Source organism: Parasteatoda tepidariorum, chromosome 9 (assembly GCF_043381705.1).
Source record: "Parasteatoda tepidariorum isolate YZ-2023 chromosome 9, CAS_Ptep_4.0, whole genome shotgun sequence".
Taxonomy (NCBI): Eukaryota; Metazoa; Arthropoda; class Arachnida; order Araneae; family Theridiidae; genus Parasteatoda; species Parasteatoda tepidariorum.
The window spans coordinates 83,102,094-83,121,609 of NC_092212.1; the positions used below are offsets into that span (position 1 = coordinate 83,102,094).

At 32.2% G+C, this 19,516-nt stretch overlaps 1 protein-coding gene across 1 annotated transcript in view; it reads left to right on the forward strand.

Annotated features, from left to right (window-relative positions):
* LOC107443472 (blocked early in transport 5) overlaps positions 1–19,516 on the forward strand; it is a 141,127-nt gene that overhangs the window by 23,892 nt on the left and 97,719 nt on the right. Inside the window, exon 5 of the mRNA XM_071184825.1 lies at positions 18,406–18,465. Within this exon, the coding sequence (XP_071040926.1) occupies positions 18,406–18,465 (60 nt within the window). The remainder of the gene's footprint in view (positions 1–18,405; positions 18,466–19,516) is intronic.

Below are 19,516 nucleotides of genomic sequence, written 5' to 3' on the forward strand. Positions count from 1 at the left end.
TTTCAAAGAAACAAGGTGTTGCAGAGATAATAACAAATTCAAAAATTTTTCCAGAGAAGTCTATTTGACCAGGTAATCCAAAACATTGCTAGATGACTTCCTATTGTTTGGCAGTAAGCTATTGTTACCAATCAATCTAAAGAAAAACTTTCAAATTCTTATTTTCAATCAATATATATGAAATGTTCCTTCACTGGGTAGTGTTCCTTCACTGATTGGTTTACCCTATTAAGGTTAATTCAGTAATTTGAACTATATGGAGAGAAATATATCTTTTTTATTTATTTATTTAGTTTTTATTTTTAATATTTTGTGAATTTTCTCTTTTTTTTTTTTTTTTTTTTTTTTTTTTTTTTTTTTTTTTTTTTTTNTTTTTTTTTTTGTTTATTTATTTAAATGGAGGTCACTATTCAATTCCCTCTTTGACAGGCCGGTCTGCTAAAATTCTTGATTTGGTCTATTCTGGATGAAATTGAGGTAACAAATGTGATTTTATTTTAATTTCACTTACTGCTAATCGACAGAAACAATATATGATTTTGTTTGATAGAGCATTGAAATCAAATGATCATCAGCTAAACAAATGTTTAAACATGAGGGGGGGGGGGATTTTTAAACCTCCTTTTTGACAAAATTTTCTATGCTTCCCCTACATATGAAATATGTTTAATTTGTAGTATTATATTTCGTACACAAATTAATTTATTTAGTTAGCTTGTGATTTTATTGTTTATTGATCATGTTTGTTTCTGGTTTTAACTCCTTGATTTTTGTTGTTATTATGAGTTTAAAATTAATAAGGCTTCTAGATCTTTTAATTAATAGGACTTTTAAATCAAAGTCGAAACAACTTTTTAAAATTGTAAATCGAAACAATGTATGAAATTTTGACATCTTTGTTTTTATTTTAAACGTGTGCATTTAATTTAATGAAATAAAAATAAATGAAAGAAATATAAATAAATGACTGGATAAAATAAAAAAAACTTCGTTGTCATATCATCTCTTAAACAATTTGAGTATTAATAAATTATTTAAAAATAAGCAAATTTTTAGTTTCAAAGGTAAAAAAGTTTTTTGATTTGTTTAAAAGGTAATTTTGCCCCATCAATCGATCATGAGACTATTCAATATCTCGAAAAATTGTATAAAACTCCTGTATGACCAAATTTTCCATGTTTCCCCTAAATATGAAATATGTTTAATTTCTAATATTATATTTCGTACACAAAATTAATTTATTTAGTTAGCTCATGATTTTATTGTTTATTGATCATATTTGTTTCTATTTTTAACTGCTTGATTTTTGTGGTTTATATGTGTTTAAAGTTAATAAGGTTTCTTAATTTTTTAATTAATAAGGCTTTTAAATTTCCAAAGCAAAGTCGAAATAATATATGAAATTTTTACAATTTTTTTTATTTTAAACGCTTGCATTTAATTTAATAAAATGAAAAAAATATAAATAAGTGACTGAATAAAATAAAAAACTTCATAATCATATCTTTTAAACAATTTGACTATTAATAAATTATTTAAAAATAAGCAAATTTTTAGTTTAAAAGGTAAAAAGAATTTGATTTGTTTAAAAGATAATTATGCTCCATCATTCGATCATAAGACTATTTAATATCTGCTCCTAAGGATCAGAATTCTTTTTTATTTTACTTTATTGTACAAATGATATATTTAATACTTTCATGTGATGTGCTGCAGTTTTAAATACCTAAAAAATGACTGAAATTGTCAATTCAAAAGTATTAATTAATTTTTTTTAAACATGAATTTAAATTACTCTACACGTTTTGTTTTGCTATCTCATTTTATATTATCACAGTATTTAAAGCAGACAGTTGCTTGTGGGTGTGTGGATGATATAAGTAAAAGGGACATACAATAAAATAAATAAATAAAAATAAAAAAACACTTTAATTTCAGTTAATGTCCTCAATATTATATTTTTAAACTTCTCGCAAAAATGTAGAAAAAAATAATTGCCGCAAACAATTTACTATTAAGTAAGAATGAAACAAGAATGATATCGAAGTATGCTGAATCATTAGTGAGACAGGTGGGATGAAAGGCATCGAAACCAATTTGATTGAATAGTAAAACTGGAAGGTGTTTCTAAATTTATCAGGCTTTACTTTTTTTTTCTGTCACAAAATTTATCAGTTCCTAATCGTTAGATTTCAATATGGGTTATATTGACAGTCGTTGCCCCGGGGCAGCGCCCCGACTGCCCCGGCGTAGTTTCGGCCCTGCTCACTAACCCTCGTGGTTGCTTCTCTTTAATCATTGCAGATTAAGAGGAAAAACGGTTTGGTTCCATTTTTTTTCTGCAAAAATTACCATTCAAATGCTATTTACATTTTGAAGATGATTAAACTTAGGCAAATCAATAAAATTGATACCAATTAATCAAACCAATCAACTCTCCTCCGAATGAGGTGCACCGAGTTCGAATCAAAGAATATATAAGTGAGAAGACCAGCTGCCATGGGCCCCCATGTAAACCTGTTCCGGAGGCAACGGTTACCTCCATCGAGGTGTTAAAGTATTGCTAGGAAAACAACCTGCCTCCTAACAGAGGGTCCCTCCGTCCTTACCCCGTAAGCAACACCATTCCTCTCCGCTCCCAACAAACACCTTTCTCCTTGTCTCCCCCCACTCATGTAAACAGCTAATGTAAAGTGCCTCAAAACCCGTCTGCTATTGTTCTTTACAGACTTATATAGTTTTGAAAAAGGTTTACTTATTAAACAAGGAAAATATTTACTTGTGACGAATTCGTTAAAAAATAAATATAATTTATTATTTTAACATAGGTGTATAATTTAATATTCTTTGTTCGAACCCCAGTGATAGCTGGCCGATATGAATTCTACACCCGGCTTACACCGACCACTGTGCTGACGTAAAATGTCCTCAGTGGTAGACGGATTATAGGTTAGAATCCCCTTGCTGTGAGATTAACCGTGGGAGGCTTTCGTGGTTTTCCTCTCCATGTAACTCAAATGCGGGTTAGTTCCATCAAAATGTCCTCCACGAAGTCAAAAATTTCTTCCAATACTTGATCCTGGAGTTCTCTTGCCTGCTGGATTGGGTTCAAAATTACAAGGCTCCGGAGTTGAATATTAGTAGTCGTAAACTCTAAATTGGAAGGGCTGTTCAATGACTGTTATGAAATAAATAGCCAGCGATAGCTTGGTTGGTAGATCTATGGACTCGTGTTCGTGAAAATGGGAGAATAATACCCACATATAAAATGGTGACTGGTGCATCTTTCGAGGTCACAAACTCCACCAAGTTCTCTTAACTATTCAATGCCTCTGGGTACTGATCCAGGAGTTCCTTGTCTTCTGGATTGGTTTTAAAATTACAAGGCTATGTAGTCTATTACTAGGCTATATATTGGTAGTCGTAAACTCAAAATTGAGTCAGTTTTTCAACTGCGATTATAAAAAGTAAAATAAAACTAATAATCAAATTGTATTTTCTTGTTTTCTTTCTAACTCCTTGCATATTTTCTACACACCAGCAAAGCAAAATTAACGTTAAGAAGATGAAAAAAATTGAGAAAAAAGTTCGCAAAAAATCATTTAAAATTGCAAATAACATATACATATATTCAAAATTTATATGTAAAATAAAAAAAATTCAAGCATTATTTGGCCCAGGAGAATTATTTAGGACAATTAGGCATAAAATAGTGAGAAACAGCAATCTCGAGGATAGATTTCCTAACATTGACATTTCATTTCGATTTTATTTATTTTTTTTTTTTTTGTCTCTCATGATAACTAATTGAACGTTCATTCTCCAGACTAAAATTAATAAAAAATGAGTTAAGAAATAGTATGACTCAAGAAAGATTGAGTCGTTTGTCAATTATGATCATTGAATATGATGTCTAACAGGAAATTGATTTTGGTGATGTGATAGAAGACTTCTCCTCTCAAAAAGCGCGAAAGGTATGTTACCTTAAATGTTCTATTAATTGTTAGATATACGCGATGCGGTTTCGATATTCTACGCTACAAATTTCGACATCATGTATATAAGGTTTTATAATTAATATGTTTTTTACTCTTAAAATTATTAAAAAATAATAATTTTTTTCTAAATTTACTTATAAAGGGCCCCCAAATAATGACAGGCCCTATAAACCTAAAAACGGCTCTGTTTATATGGAAAATTCGTTAAATAGAAAATAATTTTTTGAAATACTTGAACGACACAAAATTGGTTTTAAATTCATAAACACTAGACGTAATTAAAATAGCAATTGTTATGCCTTTGTCTTGTAAACTATTATCTACTATTTATTTTATAAATCTTAACTATAAAAGAAATCTGCATGGAAAGCAAGAATAGAGAGCAAACCATCATTCAGTGTTATGCTATCATGCTACATACATTTTCTGTTAAAAAAAGCTAAATTTATGTATAAAATTATAGCTGCATTAAGTTATCTTATAAAAGCTATTTTACACATACATTACCTCATGCGTTCTTAAATTTAATTGCTACACTTCAATCTCAAAACAGACCTCACAAAAACCTTGTTTTTTTGTAAATACAGTCGGACCTCTATTTAACGAAGTCGCTAAATCCAGATAATAAGTTCGTTATATGGAAAATTCGTTAAATAGAAAATCATTTTTTGAAATACTTAAACATAAAATAGGTTTTAAATTCATAAACACTAGACATAATAAAAATAGCAATGATGCACTTTTATCTTGTAAACTAGTATCTACTTTTTTATTTTTTAAATCTTAGCCATAAAAGAAATCTGCATGGAAAACAAGAATAGAGGCAACTATCATCCAGTGTTATACTATCATGCTACATACATTTTCTGCTAAAAAAAAAGCTAAATTTATGTATAAAATTATAGCTGCATTTATTATTAAAGTAATTTTAAACATACATTACCACATGTGTTGACAAACTTACTTTACCACATGCGCTCTTAAGTTTAATTGCTACTGATAAAACCCTTTAATTAATTTTGTCCGAGTTTCTCGTTTGAAATGCAAACAAAAAGGGAAAGGGATTTTACTGCTTTTACTAAAAGTTAAGGGGCTTCGAAAATCAATTCAAGGTCATTTCCCCCGTAAATTGCGTTAACAAATTTCAAATGTTCCGAAATATTTTGGGAAAGTGGATCTGAAAGAAAAGATCGTTTAATGGAAAATTCACTTCGCTATTTGGAAGTTATTTTACGAGGAAATTTCCAAAATGTTCTTAGTTCCTCGGGGAAAAAAAATCGCAAAACGGAAGTTCGTTAAATAGAAGTCCGACTGTATTTAAATAAATTTAACGAAAATTTTAGTCAATATATAAGTTCAAAGGTGTACGTCAACACATGTGTTTTTAAAGCTAAAAGTATATTCTTCGAAAGTTATCAAAATAAAAAACAAAAAGATAAACGTCTAAAGAAATTAAAAACATAAGCTACAGTACAGAACCCGTTATCCGGAAATCAGAAAACCGGAACGAAATTCAATAAATTTTCCCGCCATTTTTTTAAAAAAAATTTCTTTTTCCTCATAAGATTTTAGGATTTTTCTTTCTATTTTGAAAGATGTTTACCTTACCATCACTTTGAAAATAATCATTAGTGTATTACTTCATCGTTTTTACTTCTTTTTAAGATTATTTCCAAATATATATATTTTTTTAATTGGGTTTAATACTAAAAAAACGGCTTTTTGTAGCGATTCAGAAAACCGGAAAAATCAGTTATCCGGAATAGCGGTGGTCCCGATCGTTCCGGATAATCGGCTCCCTACTGTACTAAAAAATTTATTATAGAGAGACATTAAAATTTCGTTTTAAGAAAAAATTTGCTGCAGTGAAACTTCATTGTATGCGGACTCTACATATTGCGTTTTTTAACAATTTATCAAGCAAAGTATGTTCGATTACAATCACTTTTTCCAACTATTGCCGGGGCCGGATTAAGCGTTCGCAGGGCCCTAGGCCATTCAAATTTTTGGGGCCCTTAGATGAAATTTTTTTCTCTTATATTTTTTATTTATTCAAATGTAAACGTATTTATGTATCTTTTCATTTAAGAAAGCATATTTAAAATTAAAATAAATAATAATAAATTAAATTTTAGTTTATTTTATTAAATTAGAACTAAAAAATAATCATAAAATTTTTTGAAAAATCATTGTTTTTCTTAATTTTTTTAAAATTTATTTTCAAAAAATCCATCAAGGGGGCCCCTAATCATTGGGGGCCAAATCATGTAGAAAGTCTATTTTACGTTTTCTTCTTTAATGAATTTTTTTTTTTTAAACAAAATGCCAATACTGTGTAAAATTCATCAGTTTTATGTTTTCTTCATTAATCTATCGTATGAACTCAAGAAGTCTACATTTCTTAAATACATGGCTTTCTAGGGTGGAATTCAGCTAAATTTTAGCAATGACGATGGGCACATTTGGTTAATCAAAAGCCTGTATTTTTACAAAAATACGGTCTTCTGATTGGCTTAATTGAGCCATCGTAATTGCGAAAAATTAGCTGAATTCCGCCCTACTGTCATCAGGGATATGAATTTTTCACCGCTAGTTGACAAAGTTAACAATCCGTTATCCCATGGGTTGATCATTTTTTGCATCTTTAATTAACTAATTTAATTCAGTTAATGGAAATAAAATAATAAATTATTTAAAATAACATTGCTTTACATTTTCTAATTATTAATTTAAGTAGCATTTTTGTCAAATTTTGGCTTTTCAGATGTGCTATATCCTTTTAATGATGGACATAGAATTGTCAGAAAAATCAATAAAATAGACAGACCATTGGAGGGGGTTTATAGCTATTTTAGCTTCTGGTCAATTTTCTTGCTATATTCTTGTTATATTTCAGCTAATTTCTATAATGAGGTAAAAAATTTAAGTACTTCCATAAAGGTTGGTTCTTCATTACTGAAGTAATGAAGCAGAGGAGTGCCCCCCAAAGAAGTGCCCTGGGCCCCAATGGGCTAAGTCTGGCCCTGATAATACACATAGGATAGGTGTATAAAATATCGACAATATCGCGATCAATAATGATAATTCAGATTGAATTCGATAATATATCAAAAAGAATGGTAGCAAGTCATCGCTAATATTATACACAACGATATTATATTGTGAATGCTGATAAATTTGGTAATGAAAATATCAGCCAATATAAAAATGATAAAAATTAGTTATGCTGGGAAGAATTCGCGATATACAGTCTAACCCCGCTATAAGAAACCCGGGTGAGCACTCCGTTACAGTGAGCGTTTATAGTGTCATTTTATACACTTATAATGAACAGCTAAGAGAAAGGTTGTTTGTTTATTAGTTTATAGCGTGGATATTTGTTCATAGATTTTGGATAGTGAGCCATCACGTTTATAATGAACTTACTAATAGTTCACCATAATGAGGACTGACTGTTTCATCAAATATCGATATTAAAATTTGGCACTTATAGGTTAAATGGACCCGTGTTCGTGTTGGCGATAACTCAGAAAAGCCACTACATGGTCTATATAACCGATAAGTACCGTTTCTTGTGTATTTTGATGAACAAGTGATTTAAAAATTATAATCATTATATATTTCAATTAAATATATAAGTTTGCTTTCCATTCTGCATTTTTTTTTGTTCTTTTTAAGGATTAATTGAAGATGAGTGTCCCGATTTTGATTTTCCGGCGGCCACCCTGGATTCCTTTTTCCGTTTTTGCATGGCCGCTCATCGCGGTCAAGTTTACGGTTACGAGGAAATTGGGAACACTTTTTAACCGAAGAAGCGGAGAAAATTTCTCGTTTTATACATTTTTATTGTTCACTTCTCTCATCGAGACTGACTGTTTCGGTGACGTCACTTATTTTCAATGAAAGAAAGTGGAAAAGAAATGGGAACGTGCTATTTTAAAAAATTAGTATTTAGGAAAGAGAATATGCACTACTTATTTCTTCATCATCATCATCGCATGTTTTGGGGAAAATAACCGTTACTTCATATAACGGTTACTGTTACTTGATATAACGGTTATCGTATTGTAACGGCATTTAAAATAACATGTTACTTACTGCTGAGAGAAAAAATACGATGTTTCCCTTTTATTAGCGTTGGGGGCACGTGGCCCCGTTCCCCAATAGATTTTCAAACTTTCAGTATTTTTTTTTTTAAAGTTATTTCTTTTCTAAACCCCAAAAATCTAGTTTTTAATTTAAAAGTATTAAAGATTAAAAAAATTTCTATAGTTTATAGATAAATGTTTACAAAATTTTACTATCATCATTTTTATGCGTGTCTTAAAAACCATTCAAGGGCTTTTTTTTTTAATTTGTAACAATTCGAACGTAATGATTCCAACAAAATGAAATACAAGTATTATCGTTTTCGATTATGATTGTAGTAATAGTTATTTAATTTAGTTTATGCACTGTGATTTTTTTATTTTATTTATAATGATTAATCTGCACTTATCCTTGCAGTCGATAATTTTCAATTTCAATTTACTATAGTTTCTGTAAAGTAAGAACTCCCCTAGCCATTATTCTGGACCCGGGGTGGTGACTATGGTAACAAGGTATAACTTTGTCAAGTATGGATGTTGGATTGTGGCGTAACTACCACTATAAATATTAAATACCAATTCACTAGTATATAAGACATGTTAACTCTATTCTATCTTGAGGTACCTTTTGATAGATGAAGGTTGACATAATCGATAATTAATTCCCCACATTGGTGACCTACGGACGTGATAAGAAATTGTCAATATTGATGGATGAATCCACATTAAGCAGTTGATTTGCTTATTTAAAAAAAAAAAAAAATCCGGTGAAGTAAATAAAGTCTCCCGGTTAAAAAATAATAATGAGCGAAATGCTAGAAAAAAAATAATAATAGCGAAAAGCTATAAAAAATGATGGGAAAAAATAGCGAAAAGCTATAAAAAAAAATAACGAGCGAAATGCTTGGAAGAAAAAAAATAAAAAAAATATATAATGAGCAAAAATTGAAGTTAATGAATAAACAGCATTAATCAACTGGTGGTAATTGTTCATCGAATTCTATCACAGATAAAATTCTGGAAGGTGAGCAATGTGGTGTAACTACCACTATAAATATTAAATACCAATTCACTAGTATATAAGACATGTTAACTTGATTTTATCATGAGATACCTTTTGATAGATGAAGGTTGACATAGTCGATTTATAATTCCCCACAGGATCATTGTTTAGAACGAGGTTTAGCTCGAGTCGACGAGGGAAAAGTAATCTTTTTCTCCGGTCTATTGTGTTAGCCAGACCTGAGATACGCTATTCTTATTTCCATAGCATCAGACAGCCTCTTACTTTGTGGCGGGGGTAGTTCTTACTGTAGACAAACTATAGGAGGCTCCGTCCCCTACCTGCTCCGCTTATTCATTTAAGTTTTTTGTTCTTTTCAAGTCGATATTTGTTTTAAAATATCACTTTCTTAAAAAAGTGTGTAATAATTTTATCAAAGAGCATTTTGTTAATCTCAGAAAAATGAACGATTACTTGGATGTAAAAAATAATCCACTTGAAAAAGAAAAAAACTTTAACTTAGGATTGTAAAATGTGTGTCACAATAGAAGGTAATAGACGAGAAATAATTTTACCTCTTAAGTATATCTAACGATATCCAACAAAGAATAAAGTATACTTTGTACTATGCAAAAAAAAAAAAAAAAAAAAACGTGATTAAAGTACAACTGAAAGTACATGAAGGGACATACTATAGTTTCAGTTCTATTAAACAAATCTGACCTTTAAGACACAGTTCCCAGCCTATCACAGAAGTCAAGTATCACTGGCTGCTGTCAGTGCGCGGGTGGGTGACCACTTAGATCAGTCTGCGTAGGGACAGAGTGTGTGCGGCATTGGTCCTCGTTAAACTGTTCTACCGTAAAGTGCTCGACTTCGCATGCAGGTCGTCGGGCTACCGAAGCGGGAGTGCTATCCCCTCTGCAGAGGATCAAAATTGTGATGGCATGTCTTCGGATCATCCTCAAGGATGTTTACCAGACGGTCGCCAATAGCCCATTGTGCAGCTCTAGTGCGGTTTAAATGAATAACTACAACTACTATAAAACAAAAACCTTCCTCACTGTCTAAACACCGAATGATGTCATCATCATTTGGTGTTCAGACACTGAAGAAGTTTCTTAATATATTTTAATATTAAAATTTATTTTTACAAATTATATTATAAAATGTAATTTTTAATAAAATATTATCTATTTTTTAACATATGCTATTTTTTTATAATACTACTATAATATGTTTTCAGGGTTCGAATTCCCCAGACGTAGGGCCAACCGCTCGAGGTTTTCGTGTTTTTTTTTTCTATCCTTGTAACGTAAGTACGGGTTAGTTCTATCACCAAGTCCTCCTCTAAGGCAAGTTTGTCCCAATACTTGACCTTGATCCAGGAGTTCCTTTGTCTTCTGGTTTGGGTTCAAAATTTCAAACACTGATAGTGGTAACGTTAGAATTGAATCGGCTGTTCAACGCTGCTATAAAATGAAATAAAATAAAATACTCTTTCCGGGTGTAAAGTTTATTATAAATGAAATATTTACAAAAGCGATGCAATATTTTATCACAGTATACATTTTTTAAAAAAAATCATTTGTTTAAAAAGTACCTTTTTAATTGAATTGATGTTTGAACATTTTTTAAGCTCATACGTATGCAATAAAAGTATGATTATTTTTCAAGCGTATGCAATAAAAGTATTTAAAATTATGAAACGTAAGATATCCCTTCCGTAAACTTTAAACCAAACCTTGTATATCTTCTCTCTATATATAAATATTGTATATGATGTCAGTATGAATATTCCCTAGTAACTCGAGAACGATAATTTCTTTTATTTGGATGGTGTTCCCCCCCCCCTCCCCTACAGTTAGCAAATTTTTATGGGTTGATTTGTAAACAACCACCATTTTCAGGCTTCCTGTACATCGGACGCAGTATCGAAAATACGAAAATAGGATTTGCTGAAACCCATTGCTACAGATATATATTAATATCGTTTGAACGACTTCACCGATTGCCTTAGTGTTTTTGTTACAGATTACTAATATTTTTTTGATCATTTTATTTTTATAACCGTCGTTGAACAACCGACTAAATAATTTGGGTTTACGAATACTGATGTTCAACTCCGCAGCCTTGTAATTTTGAACCCAATCCAGAAGACAAGGGAACTCCTGGATCAAACATTGGGAGAAATTTTGCCTTCGCGGAAGACTTCTTGGTGGAACTAACCCGCATTTGCGTTTCAGTGAGAGTAAGGTCACGAGAACCTCCTTCGGTTAGCCTGACGGCTCTAACTCATGATCCGTATACCACTGAGTATATTCCACGTCAGCACTGTGGTCGATGCAAGCCGGATGCGAATTCGTATCGACCAGTCATGGCTGGAATTCGAACCCAGTTCACCTCATTAGAAGATGAACGCTGTAGCCCCTGAACCATTCTTTGGATCATTTTAACGATATTTTCCATTTCTCTACATTGAGTTGCTCGCATGAAAACGGGTTTTTCAATGTCTCAACATTGCGCTGTCGTAGAAACAGCATCGTTACAACAAGGTTTTTTTTTCTTCTTTTTTTAAAAAAAGAAGAGAAGTTGGCGACTTCTTAAAAAACTGAAATGCGTAATTATAGCTCGCTGGGCTCATAATTTAATTGGGTTCTTACACTTCAAGAAGAAGAAGAAGACCTCACACATATGATCGATGACGTCAAATTCAAAATGGCGTATTAAAGTTCTAGATAAGTTAGAATGTTAATTAGCAATACGTTAATTAAATACAGAGCTGTTATCGCACATCAAATTCGTTGAAATATAATTCTTTCTCGTCTACTTCTTTTACTTCACTTAGATTTATTCTTTGTTTGTGCATTTAAATGTAACCGTGATATATTTTGGTTTTGTGTACCTGGCAACTTCGATGCGTGATTAGTTTGTTTATGTTACACATGGCTTCGTTCCTGTCTTTGTGTTAAGCCTCTGTGCAAATATATAGTGAAAGAATTGAAATCTTTGCGAAAGAATCTTTGTGAAAGAAGTTAGAATATGTCACTTAAGAGAATTGATGCTGGGCAGCTCGATTTGAATCGAAAGAACAGTTGCTAACGTAAACAAATTCCACGTTTCAACTACCAATCAGGATCGAGATACCCACATTAAGTCACTTGCAAGTATTCCATTGCTGAAGTGAAAAGGTGTGCTAGAAACAAATATCTGAGCTAACATAAGTTGCACTATATTTAACCGTTACAGGTAATTTTAAAAAACAAATCTATCGTAATATGCTTATTCTTATTCGTAAAAATGGCGTTTCCAGACGTTTAAATTTTAACTGTTTTTTTTTTGTGTTGCTAAATATTAATAATAATTATTATCTTTTTTAGACATAACTTTTTAATACTCGAACTGTATATTATTATGCTTTAAATGAAAATATCGTAAAATTTACGAATAATCCAAATTTTCAATGGTGAGACACCATTGAATCCACTCTTACTGGAGTAATGTAAGTTTATAGTTACATCTAATTTTGATTTTTGACTATATGATTATAAATCTCGAAAGAGCCGCTATGGCTCAGGGGTTAGAGCGTTCGCCTTCTAATGAGGCTAACCGGGTTCGAATCCCAGTCAATACGAATTACGCATCCGGCTTGCACCGACCACAGTGCTGACGTGAAATATCCTCAGTGGTCGACGGATCATGGGTTAGAAGCCTCTTGCCGTCAGGCTAACTGTGGGAGGTTTGTGGGGAATTAATTATCGACTATGTCAACCTTCATCTATCAAAAGGTACCTCGTGATAGAATCAAGTTAACATGTCTTATATACTAGTGAATTGGTATTTAATATTTATAGTGGTAGTTACGCCACAGGTTCTTGTGGTCTTCCTCTCCATGTAACTCAAATCCGAGTTAACTCCATCAAAAAGTCCTCCACGAAGGCAAATTTCTCCCGAAACTCTATCCAGGAGTTCCCTTGTCTTCTGGATTGGGTTCAAAATTACAAAGCTACGGAGTTGAACATTACTATGTAGTTATTTGTACATAGATTACAACTTAACAGGATTTTTTTCTTTGATTGAAGTACATATTTTAGAAAATTATATAAATAAAATTCACCGAATTTACGGGGGGGGGGGAGAGAAATCCCGATCTAAATCAATTTTTTATTCAGTTTATTGCTTGCTTGCTTGAATATTTAAATTAGTGTTTTAGGGAAATTTCGCAAATTTACTTAAGCTTCCGTAAGCTCCAGTACGTAAGATTTCAAGTTATTGCTCATGCGTCAGTTCTGGGGAAATGCGCATGCGCCCGTGAAAAAATATCAATTCTACGTAAGAAAAAAATGAGAGATTTTTCAAAAATCCACAAGTTAAAAACGTTAACGTAATGAAATATCATTTTAACTTTGACTACAAAATAATTATGACGTAAATATCTCTTTAAAGCTATGGCATACGATTCAAGATGTGTTGCTCTACGTAAATCTGCTGTTCTGTGAGCAGAAAAATTTGGTAGATTATAGATTTAGATGAACTCAGCGCATCAGAATGCATCTTATTATTATTAACATTTTCAAAAAAATTATATTGAATTTCTATGGATTATTTAACTAAATTGTATAGTTAAAATAAAAATAAAAAGATAACGTGTACGGAAGTTAGCGTAAAAGTGCGAAAGCTCCCTATTACTGTTCAATAATGCAGTAAAATTTGTTCAATATTGTTGTAAGTTCATTTCGAGCAATCAGCTTGAAGCTTTTGTAATACTCGAAAATTTTGAAAGCTTTTTTCTATCTCTTTTATTCAGAATAACTTATTTTTAAATTTATAAAAGAATATTTTACAACTATTTACAAAGAGCATTCCTACTGAGTCATTTTTTAGTAGGGACAACACTTCAAACGATTTTTTGCATAATATTAACTGAATCATTTATTTATATCCAAAGCGAAGCAAACGATTTTATTTTCCTAGTTTCGTGCTTGTTTAAAGAACTGTTTTTATTTGCCTTACAGAAATGTAGGTGAGTGGTTCAGAGTTAAAAAATTATATGCGTTGGGCTGTTCAGCAATATATAGTAAATACGTCATTAAAATCATGTCTCTTACAGTCCACATCTCGCACTATGCGATTTCTAGAAGGAGAAACTCCATGGCATAAATTCTAACAATTGTTTTAGCAGTGCATGGTTCTTTGAAACTGCTTTCAGAAAAAAGCTTTTCTAATTGTTTTGAAAAGTGAGTGAGAAAAATCGGTGCCGTTGCATATTATCTGAGAGAAGATATTTTGAAAAAGAATTATTTATTTGTTGCGGTAAATATATTACTTGATTTTTTATGAATTTTCTCTTAGTTTTTATTGTTTTCTCTTAGTATTATGAATTCGAAATCTATTACTTATTAAATTTTATTTTTTGTATAGAATTATCTTTGGACAAACGAATGTTATAACTGTGTGCAAAATGTTTTCAATTTTCTTAAAAAGTTCTCGACATATGGCGAAATACGCAGAAAGTAATATTAACATTAAGGGGTTCAAAATTTGGATTGCTCTCCTGACCAAATTTTGGGGACCATATTTTCCAGATTGCTGCTACCCCCTATATTTTGAGAGTCAGAAATCCGAATAGTAAAAATTCGTAATATTCTCTACGTCAGAAATATATTGAGCTATAGTTAGTATGAAATATATATTCTTTCTAACATATATTCCCTTTCAGTTATGGCTGTTGTTTCGTTCGGGAAATTTCTAAATTCCTATTCGCATATTTTTGAAAAAATATTCTTGTTTGCTTAAATTAAGGAAAATTGCTATAAAACTGGATTTTATTTTGTGCGAAATTATGATAATTTTTTTTTATTCAGAAATAAAAATTAGAGTCAAATATCTGAGAGGAATTTTTATGTACAAATGAATTCGACTCTTAATCAATCATTTTGAGATATCTCATTGTTCATTGTTAGGTGCAAATCAAAAATTAATATTCTTAATGTAAATCGAATGGTGCGTGGAGTGCACAGATTTATTCGTATGACAGAAAAAGATGTTTCAAAGAGGAGCATTAATGCCGTAAGCGCGTGTACACAATTGCCAGTTATGACGTCATTAAGCGTGATTTAGTTTTCCCTTCTTCTGCGTAGTTTATGTCTTTTGATGTGAAAGCGTCGCACAGGAATGGAATGTCCGTTACGAACATCGAGGGAGGAAGAATTTCTTTTCTTTTGGCGGTTATTTATTCCGGCCGTAATTTTTATGTGTTTGTTGCCGCTAGGATTCTAGAATTGTTCTCCCGTTCGTTTGAACAGCGGCTGCTGATTTAGAGATGCTCTAATTGGGCAAGTTCTCGCACTATATTTATTAGACTATTGTGCCCTCCTAAACGCCCCCTTTGCCCTAGAAGATGGCTCAAGAAAAGGACATATAATGGATTCGAAATGGTTTCTACATGTGCTTCTTGAATAAATTGTTCCCTCCAGGAGGAACAAACTGTTCCCTATAAATTCGAAATGGTATCAATTTTCTCGAAGGACAGTCAGCATTTGTACAACTCTTAAATGGCTATTCAGAATTTGTATTTATTTTTGCCTTATAATCTTAACATGGAACTCACTCTTTATATATTAATAACTATATTATTAATAAGGAATTATCATTTATTATTGATCTCTCAACGTAAAAATAATATTTAAGAAGTCCTATAGCTCTGGAGCATCGGACGGAAAAACTACCTTTTCTTTGCAGTTAGCTACTTTTTTACAAACGTAGTTAACTGCAACTACTGTTTTTTTTTTTTTAAATGTAGCGACTACAAACTACTTTCGAAACGTAGTCACTACTTCGCTACTTTTAGAAGACAAACTTAACTTGAGAATTTAATTTTTACCAATATTCAAAATGACTTTGAATAAAAAAATATTGGTTTGGTTAAACATCAGGAGTTATTGCGAAGTTTTAATTCATGTTTACATGAATAGTTTTTTTTATTTTTTTTTTTATTCTAAAGCACTTTTTACGAATTTATTCTTTTAAACTCTAAGCTAAAGGAAAATTTAATTAAAAAATGCTAGGAAATTACTTAATATCTGTGATTTATATGATCAATGCTTTTTATATACTCCAAGAAATAAAATAAAGTTGGAAAAACAAAAAACGGACCACCCTGAATAAGTTTTGATCTAATGATCGGATCTTCGCGATCTAGGACTCAATTTTAAAGGTTTGAGGGGGTGACTACAGATTTGCTTATTAATTAATGCAGACGACATTTTAAGTTACGAAATCAGACACAAAAGCACACCTGTGAAATAGAATTTTCCTGTGAAATAGAATTTTTAAAAAGTCAGATATTTGAAATTCGATTTCACCCCGATTTTTCCGAGCATCAGACGTAGATCTTATTAACGCTCTGCCGTAGAAGCATTCTCATTGCGTATGTTGACGGACCGCAAAGGATGTGCACCATTCAAATATGAAAACTTTTTTGAGATTGTACTTAGTTTCTTTACTTTACTAACATTACAATTAGTTGCCAGAAATCGATATAAATTACTGTTTTTTTTTTTTCGTTTTTTTTGTATCGCATTACTAACTACACTACTTTTTTAAAAAAGTAGCGCACTACACTACGAACTACGAAAAAAAGTAGCGACAACAGTAGTTACGCTACTTGTAACGCGCTACTTCCGACCATTGCTTGGGAGAAACCCTTTATGGCAAATTATATTTCACTCACATAATTATTTCGAAGAATAAAAAAAATTGAGTTCAATTCAACCCAGAGTGAATTAGGAAGTTTTAAATGTTGAAAATTGTATCAAAATGGGCCGATCACTGGTCTAGTGGTTACAGTACTGGACGACAGGGCCAGTGGTTCGAATCCCATCGTAGGCACATGGATGTAACTTTCTCTCTGTTCTATGTCCTTTTGTCCCATGGTGGACTAATCGCAAAGACACGGTTCCCAGTAGAACACCGAACTCAAGCATCAATGGCTGCAGTCAGTGTGCGGGTGGGTGACCACTGTGATCAGCCTGCGTAGGGCCCGAGGTTGCGTGGGATCGGTCCTGGTTTAACTGTTCTACCGTAAAGTGCTCGACTTCGAGCCCAGGGCATCGAGCTACCAAAACAGGGGGAGCCATCCCCACCGCAGAGGATCAAAAGTGCGATGGCATGTCTTCGGATCATTCTCAGGGATGTTTCCCAGACCATCAGCAATAGCTCATTGTGCAGCTCCATTGCGACGTTAATAAAGTACCTACCTACCTGTGTCCTTTTTTTCTGGGAGATTGTGCGAACGTAATACGTTGTTGTAGTTGTAGCTCATTTACGTCTTACTATAGCTGCACAGTGGGCTATTGGCGACGATCTGGGCAACATCCCTGAGGATGATCCGAAGACATGTCATCGCAATTTTGATTCTCTGCAGAGTGGATGACACCCCCGCTTAGGTAGCCCGACGACCTGCACGCGAAGTCGAGCATTTTACGGAAGGACAGTTTAACCAAACCAAAACCACACACCCTCGGTCCCTACGCAGGCTGATCCAAATGGTCACTCACCCGCACACTGTCCGCAGCCAGTGATGCTTGTCTTAACGATCAGTCCACTTAATGAAATCCGATAAACGAGTTTGTGGGTGTATGACGTGGACACCGTGGCTTAGTCACTGGTGCCCATTGGGTGAGAGAGTATAGGCCAATGGGAAATAGACCCAAGTGCCCGCCATTAAAAAAAAAAGTACCTACTACTCACAATTACTTACTCACTGAATAATCGTGTCATAATTTGTTTAAATTTAGATATTTTGAAGGAGGAAAAAATTCAGCATTTGACTCTTCGTAGTTTACACTGGATTTGCCTAAATTCAACTTTTTCCATTATTTAAGTTCTAAATTATGAATGGAGGTAAAAACAAAATTTGCAATGAAGGTTTTCTTTAGCGGTATGACTTCCACTTCCTTCCATTTCAACTATCGAAGGGGAGGATATTATAAAGATGCTTTAAACCAGTGTTTCCCAAAGTGGTCCATATGGACCTCCAGGGGCCGTGGTACCATTCAGGGTGTCCATGAAAAATAAAAACGCATTTAGGGGTCCCTGAACAACGTCAGGGGGTCCGCATGAGGTTTAATATAAAATAATAGAATGGTGATTGGTTTTTATTATTATGGAAATTAAGATAAATAAAATAGTAGCGATTTTTATGTCCTAAGTAAACTATAAATAAAGGTGGGTGCTTATAATTATTAACAGTGGTTTGTTACAAATTAAACAGTTGATTTACAAATTTTCTTATATCTTTTGTTCCCTTTTTTAGAGATAGCAGTATGAATGTGTCGAAGAAAAGAAGCCGAAAATACAGTGTTGAATATTTGAAGTATGTCTTTGTTTCTCTTTAGTTCTTCACCAGTAAATAGTACTTTGTCTATGCGTCTTCTATGTAATAAAACTATAACAAGTGATTTAATGAAACATCCCAAGCTTAACAAACAATTGATAAAAATCCATAGTGACAAAAAAGATAAAGATTTAACTATTTTTAGTAAAAGAAAAATATCTGAAAACACAGTCAATGCAGCAACTTATAGGGACAGCATCTAAGGTGACGATGGATTGCATGTTTCTCATAGTTTCGCATGTTTCTATATATTACATGATTGCAAAGTCCGGAAAGCCTCACACTATTGAAGAACTTATTTTACTAGCTGTAAGTGAGATAATACTCACCGGGTTGCACAAACCAGCTTTTAACATTGTAAAAAGAATTCTACGGAGTAATAATAATGTACAAAGAAGGACTGACAAAATATCTCAGTGTCTAGAAAATTCTTTATGTGAGTACTTAAAAATATCTGAATTTTCTATACGAACGGAACCGAAATTTTACTTTTAGCTTATGTAAGATTTGTAAAAGAATAAAAATTTTACCATGAATTGTTATTTGCTAAATGTTTGGAAAGCGATACGAAAGGTGAAACGCTATTGACTGAATTAAAAGCTATACCCTTGACTAATATCATTTCTGTAGCTACTGACGGTACTCCGGCAATGGTAGAAAGATACCGAGGTTTTCTGGCTATTTTCAGTACATTTGCCGAACTTAACGAAACTAATTTGAAACTATAAGATGAACAATTAATTTTAATCAAAAGTAAAATCGTAAAACTGCGTTTGTTGCAAAACTTTTTCTGTATAAACAAAACTTGGGAAGAGGATATTGTTCTCTCAGTTTCAGTGCCGTAATAAACCCCAACACAAAAAAAATAATATATAAATGATTAGAAATCAGTGCTCACAAACATTGAGCCGGATATAAATACACTCTTGAAATCTCATCAAGTTCATCCAAGTCATTAATTTTTTATTTTATTTTAAACAAAAGATATAATTTCAATAAATAGTTCTCCAACAAAAAGTTTCTTTTTTTT